The sequence below is a fragment of the Sinocyclocheilus rhinocerous genome, unplaced genomic scaffold (assembly GCF_001515625.1).
Source record: "Sinocyclocheilus rhinocerous isolate Xijiao unplaced genomic scaffold, SAMN03320098_v1.1 scaffold161, whole genome shotgun sequence".
Taxonomy (NCBI): domain Eukaryota; kingdom Metazoa; phylum Chordata; class Actinopteri; order Cypriniformes; family Cyprinidae; genus Sinocyclocheilus; species Sinocyclocheilus rhinocerous.
In genome coordinates this window covers 1134716-1141615 of record NW_015627226.1, presented here as the reverse complement: position 1 = coordinate 1141615, position 6900 = coordinate 1134716, and the positions used below count along the sequence as shown (strand labels likewise).

The 6900-nt window shown below is 35.4% G+C and overlaps 1 protein-coding gene across 2 annotated transcripts in view; it reads left to right on the top strand.

Annotated features, from left to right (window-relative positions):
• LOC107722234 (coiled-coil domain-containing protein 39-like) overlaps nt 1-6900 on the top strand; it is a 19476-nt gene that overhangs the window by 3404 nt on the left and 9172 nt on the right. Inside the window, exons 1-11 of one of the 2 annotated variants that reach the window (XM_016530526.1) lie at nt 7-17; nt 746-838; nt 963-1091; nt 1250-1441; nt 1855-1958; nt 2226-2358; nt 3502-3696; nt 3817-3981; nt 5144-5281; nt 5652-5860; nt 6224-6347. In XM_016530526.1, coding sequence (XP_016386012.1) covers nt 1020-1091; nt 1250-1441; nt 1855-1958; nt 2226-2358; nt 3502-3696; nt 3817-3981; nt 5144-5281; nt 5652-5860; nt 6224-6347 — 1332 coding nt within the window. In that variant the 5' untranslated portion in view covers nt 7-17; nt 746-838; nt 963-1019. Of the gene's footprint in view, nt 1-6; nt 18-745; nt 839-962; nt 1092-1249; nt 1442-1854; nt 1959-2225; nt 2359-3501; nt 3697-3816; nt 3982-5143; nt 5282-5651; nt 5861-6223; nt 6348-6900 lie in introns of those variants that run through there. The other variant, XM_016530517.1, reaches the window with a different exon arrangement.

The following is a 6900-nucleotide window of genomic DNA, read 5'->3' as shown; positions in this document are numbered from 1 at the left end:
ATGAAAGCAAGATTCGAGTGAGTTCCTAGTAACAGTGGCAGGATCATCTGTTTGAGTCGGGTCACTTCGTATAGCCAGTTCGGCTGTCATTTAGGAAAATGTCAAAGGCTGCCTTGCACAAGCTGTCCTCGCTTTATTCAATGCAAGTAGCAATATTGTAATACTTTTAAGGGTTGAATGCATTTGCAGCACTCAATTGTTAAACAAAAAGTGAGAATGCCAAGTAACACAAAGTACCTGGGTAAATCTCACAAAACCTGCCAAGAACATGTTTGTGTCAAATCTCACCCTAAAAGAACAAATTAAGAAATGACCCCCCGCGATAAAGCCCCCCAACCCCCCCCACACACACACATTATCACATTATAGTCATTGTGTGATGCGTAAAAATATATACAGTATATCTAAACTGTAAAGTATTCTTGTACTGCCTTTAATTTGTACATTACGATCATTATAATTTAAAGGACAAACATGCTTAACTGCCAAAAGGTTATAAAACTTCAATTAAAGTAAAATAATTGAAATAAATAATAATAATGTATCAGCGTTATTTTAGTAGCATATATATATATTTATACATATATCTATATTTTTCATGAGATTTGCTCACTTGTATGGCACATATTTTAGAAATTTGAATATTTTTGGATAAAGTAGTGTGCTGTTAAGCTTGTAGTCAACAGTTTGTATTGCAGAATAACCGTCATGTCTGGATTGAGATAATGTCTGCCGTTTGAATCAGGAGTTGACGCTGAACATTGAGAAGTTGACTCTTGAAGCCAACCAGAAGAGAAAAGCCTTGGACAGTGAAGTCACTGAGACTGTTACAGCACAGGTGATAGATGTATTTCTTGCTCCCTCTCATTTCTCAATTTTGAGAGGACATTTTTATGATTTGAGCATGCTATCATTCTTAAAGACTTTGGTCTTAGCAAATGCACTTGTATTTTGGGATGCAGGTTGCTCTTGACAAGACAGCTGAGAGCTTTCGTCAGGCTCACATTGAGAGACAAGAGATGATCAGCCAGTGGGAGAACACCATTGAACAAATGAGAAAAAGAGACCAGGAGATACAGCAGTGCGCCATGGTAACCTGAAGATGACACTCTTTTAATCATTGTTTCTTTAGATGTAAACATATACTGTGCAGTTTTTTATAAGATACATAACTATCTAAATCTGTATCAACAATTTAATTCAGAAGACAGTTTATTTTACTTTGAATGTGAATCACTTGATATTCTAGATGCAGGCAGAGATGAACCAAGTAATAAGAGAGAAGAATTATTTGCTCAAGGAGAGGAAGGACTTCATGGAGCATGAGATAGAGAACAATAAAGAGCTGGAGAGGAATATAAGTGCGGCTGAACGTCAGGTGCTTCGACTCAGGCAGCAGCATCAGGAAGAGGAGAGGAGCCAAAGGCGTCTGCAGGATGAGGTGAGTCTACCAGAGCTTCCCAACACTGGGGTGCTTCTCATCTCCTAAAATGTGCATCCACAGTTCATTGCTCCTCTATCCTTAAGCCCACGATGACCCAGAAACCAATCAAAGTCCATCATGATGAAAAGAGTACCAATCGTCTTTATCATTCTGCCAAGGCTGTTATGGTACCATGATACAATTACCGTTTTTTGTTCTTCAAAGACCTTGGGGTACCATGTAAATACCACAGCAGATGAATATGTTTATTATGGAAATGATAAAAGTACCATGGCATTATCATATGTTTCCATCAGTGTACCATGGTACAGTACATGGTATGTGTGTTGTTGTTTTTTTTCCGTGTTAATCAAATGTAAATGTATTTATGAATTTGGTTAAACTAATCGAAAGTGGTGTTTTCCTCTCAGGTGGAAGTGCTAAAGGGAACTTTAGACCGAACAGCCACAGATGTGGAGACCACCCGATCTCAGTTGACCAGCATGAAAAAGGACATTCAGGACAAAACAGCAAAGTAATGCATTCTCTTTTCTCAGACAACTACTCAGTCTTATAGCTCACAGGATATGATCCCTACACAGAGTTCATTGCTCCCTACTCCCTGAGCAGGGGAAATCCGTTGAAGTTTACTTCACTTCGGAACATGGGCTGGAATTGGGAACCTGATGTAGCCTATTGTAGTAATGTTGTCTCTGGTCTGTGAGTGTAAATGCGTTCAGGGGGCGTGGCTTTGGACGGCGATTGATTAATTGTAGTAATGTATGCAGTTCTTTTGTTGTAGAGTTGAAGGGGCAAAGCTGCATAACGCTGCTCTGAAGGAGAAACTGCGGATGGTGACAGAGGCGGTGCTGGATGGTGAAGAACAAGCAGCACAGATGGAGCAACTGCACAGAGAACAGGAACAGAACATCAAAGTGAGTTTGACTCCTTTGTCTGCTTTTAACTCTTCAGCAATTCACTGCCAATCTGAGCATCATTTTGTTTTGCAATGAATAGCCATATGGCTCAAAAAAACAGAGGGGGCTGCTCTCTCTCTCTTTCTCTATGGTTTCATAAATGTTACTATATTGTGTACCATGTATTGACCATTCCGTGTCCAAAATTCCACAGCACTGCTATTTTAGTATTATTTATATACTATTATAAATTATAGTTTTCATTAATATTTTGAATTAGCTTTTATTTTAATTTTTTCAATTTTATTTTAATTTTAGTAGTTGTGCTATATTCTTTTGCCAATTTTATTTATTATTATTTATTGTTATTTATTAGGTTTAAGATTAATTTATTTTTATTTCAGTGTTATTTTTAGTATTTGTTTATTTCCTGTTTATAATTTTAGTTCAAGTTTACTTGGACTTATTTTAGTTAGTTGCGTAGATACATTTCTAATTTTCATTTAGTTTAGGTATTTCATGTCATATTTTGAAACGTTATTTCAGCTTCATTTTAATTTAACAGTTTTAGCTTTAATTAACAATAATAATAACCCTCATCCAAACTTTTGGAAAAATAGGACACACAATGCACTGTTATGATCAATAACCCATAAATGCCAAATACTGTACTATTTTGTCAGTAAATAAAACACTAAAAACTAAAATCAGACTTTTGAAATTCTATAAATAAATTTAGACATCTCAACATTACAATGTACAGTATGGATTCATTTAGAGATTTGCTAAAGGTTACATTTAGTAGTGACATTTTGAGTACAGTACATTTGACAGCAAAGGTAATCTAAATAAAAAAAATAGGAGAAATGCACAATTATCCAATATCGGCCGATACATATATAATTTTTTTAATTATTTTTATTTGATCATACATAATCTATTAATCTGTTAAGCATTTTCTTAATGACCTATTTATGGAAGTTATTATAATTTGTTTACTTTATTTGTATTTGGATTAATAAAGCATTCATGCATAATACTAGACTGATCAATGTGATTTAGTAAACATTGAGGTCTTATGAGAATTAGATTATAATTATATTTGTAAGTGAATTTTGCTCTACTGTAATCAAAGTTTTTTGTTACTGCTTGTGTGTGTAGGAGATCGATGCTCAGCTGCTCTGGCAGAGAGAGCTCATGTTCAGAAAGAGTAAAGAGTTGCAGGGACTGCGTGAAAAAGAGAAGAACACCACCGCTGAGATCTGCGCCACCCGGGCCGCTATCTCCAACCTCGACAGCAGACTCAGCAAACAGGACCAGAACTTGCTCAAACAGCAGATGATCATTTCCAACCAGGCAAGAGATCCTTGTCTCTGTCAGTGTCAACAAAGAGTTATCATCTAGTTAACACAAGCTGGACGGTTGTTTTCTGGAAGTTGACAGATGACTCAAGTATTGTTCTTTTGTTTGGTCTAGGACTTTCAGATCCAGATGCTGGAGAGGAAGACTTTACACTTGCAGGGGAAGGTGAACACAGAAGAAAAGGAAGCTCTGGAGAAGAAGGCCTCTGATCTGGCTGAAGCTCTAGAGGAGAAGAAGAGGACAGCCGCCACCCTCACCACACAGCTGAAGAAACTGCAGGTGCGAGTGTGGGCCTCTGTTGTCACAAAACAATGATTTCTCAGAGCTCTCCTCAGGTTTGGAGAACAGCTGTTATCAGTGGGCACACGGGTCTGATTCACAGGTGACATCATAAATGTGTTTATCCAATGATTACTGATTTCTGTTTTTTGTGGTATTCTGCCCTTGTGTTATTGCAATCAGTAATTGCACTGGACAATTAATACTCGTATTAAATCATAATAATTTCCTGCTCTCTCAGTCTTACATTTCCTTCTGTTCTACATGCAATATAAACATAAAATTGCTTATAACTAAGCATAGTGAACTTCAAACAGATCTTTGAACAATTTGACAGGTGATATTTGTCATATTTCAAGGAACGATTCTTTTTAAAGCTAAATAAATTAATTGTAGAAACATTAAGTTTTTTTGCAACAGCATTTTAATAACAATTAAGCAGATTTTCTTCTAAATTCTTATTACTGTAATGCAATTTTTTAATTATAATTCATTTATAAAAATTATTCAGACACCAGATATAATTTTTTATATTTTTTACTAGCGGGTGCAGGACACTATAGTTCATTTATGTTAGTGAGAATAACAAAATAAAGCTGTGACATATTAAAGCTGTGACAAAATAAAAACTGACATATTATACCCAAAAATTCTTCATACAGTGGACTACCAGTAAAAGTGATAAAAATTTGGGACCAAAACTTTTTTCAGACACTTTGACCTGACCATAAGTGTTATCTGACATTATCGAGATGAATTTGTTCTTGTCATATTTTATTACCATTTTCTAAACTATAGAGAATAAACTGTGATAATGCGTGAAATGTTGAAGGTGTCTGAATACATTTTGGTTTGACTGTATATATATATATATATATACACACTACCATTCAAAAGTTTTAGATCAGTAATGTTACAAAAGCTTTTTATTTCAGATAAATGCTGTTCTTTTGAACTTTCTATGCATCAAAGAATTGTGAAAAAAATATCTATCTATCTATCTATCTATCTATCTATCTATCTATCTATCTATCCATCCATCCATCCATCCATCCATCCATCTTATTTTTTTCTTCTTCTTTTGAATTTGGGGTGAAACATGGTTTTGGAATAAAACTATTTTGATGTGTATTGATGTTTTTAATGGTGCATATATTCTCAGGATGATATCCGCTGCGTTAGGAAAGACACAGAGAAGATCGGAACAGAAAAGAGAGAACTGACCTCCAAGATCCAGGAGCTGGAACTCTTCATTGACAACTCTGAGAAAGACCAGAAAAAACTCAGGCTCAAAAAACAGGTGAATAACTTGATTGGACCTGGAAGAATTGGACAGAATGCTTCATCCAAAGCCACAGAACTTTGCAAAATTCTACTCTCTTGCCTGTTTGTTTATTGCCTGTTTTTTTTAAGTATTTCGGCTAATTTGATAATGCCTTCTGTTATCAATTTCTCATTAACAGAATTTTTATAAATATATTCCACAAATGTTCCCCCACCATCAGCACTTGCTATCAGCACAACTGATCAAATGTATAATGAATTATTAATCTATTGTAGATTGCCTAATCTATCAAAAGCATTTCAAAAATATCAGCAGTGAAAAATGGGAGAGAACAACAAAACACATTTGCATCTGTCTCACACGTGTGCATGTCTCCTCCCTTCAGGACAGCATGGTGGAGAAAGGTCTCCTGAAGATGGAGGTGCAGCGGCTGAGAGATCTGCTGTATGACCGAGCGGATGGAGTGCTGAGCCTGGAGAAGAGACGTCTGCAGCTGCAAGTGGCCATGAAAGAGAGAGAAGAGGAGATCCATGTGCACAGAGAGATGCTCGCTAAACAGGCCAAGCTCACTGAACAGGAGAGACAAGGGCTCAGGTAAAAACACCACTGACTAAAGAGCACGCTAGCCAATGGCGTTTTAAAATGATTTCATTATTTAGTGTGGCTTAGAAAGATAGATTTGTACTGAAATAAATATATAAATAAAATTAAAATAAATGAATGCCATGATTTATGATTAATAGCTTTCTCTTTTTTACTTTTACTTGTAATTTTTTTTTTTCATTTTTAAATATGTTCTTATTTTAATTGTGTAATTTGTAAGTGCTATATACTGTAAATAATTTTTTATAAATCCAGGAAAAAAAGTAAAGTAGATTTGCGTGGATTTCATGTCATATATTTGATTCCTGCATTGATTTTTTTCTACACTTTGTTGGTTGTGACAAATGGTGTCAGTGCTGCGGTGAATGAGAGACTGTTCAAAATTGACAAGATGAGGAAGAGGTACGAGATCCTTACTGTTTCTATGGCTGCACCAGAGGGAGAAGAGGAGAAATCCCAGGCCTACTTCATTATAAAGGTATCATACCTCTGTTTTTTTGCCAATCAGATGCATGGAACTGCATCATGCTCAAGGTAGAATCGCAGTGAAATAATTAAAATTACTTCATGCATCAGATTCACTGTAAAAAATGAGTGTGATTTTAACAGTAAAAGACTGTAAAAATGCTACAGTAAATACCTGTTAATTGGTTAACAGTAAGTTTCAATACTATACACGGTGAATAACTGTAATTACAATGAATATACTGTTAAAATGACAGTTTTTACAGTGAAAAAACAAAAATTGACACTCCCAGAATTCCCTGCATGACACTTCATATTTGTTTTATCTTACATCTAGTGTTGTTAAATGAATGTTTATTGCATTATTTCAGTATCATGTGTGTTACCATGATGGTGTTTAGTATTTGTGTCCATGACACTGTGCAATTTATATTAGTATTTACCTCCCCAGCTTGTGGAAAAGCTGTTTGTTATGAGCTTTCATCATGTGACTTTCTCATCACCACCCGTTTTTGGTGGTTATCAGTGCATTACAATGGTTCAAAACAGATATTAACACTTCAATA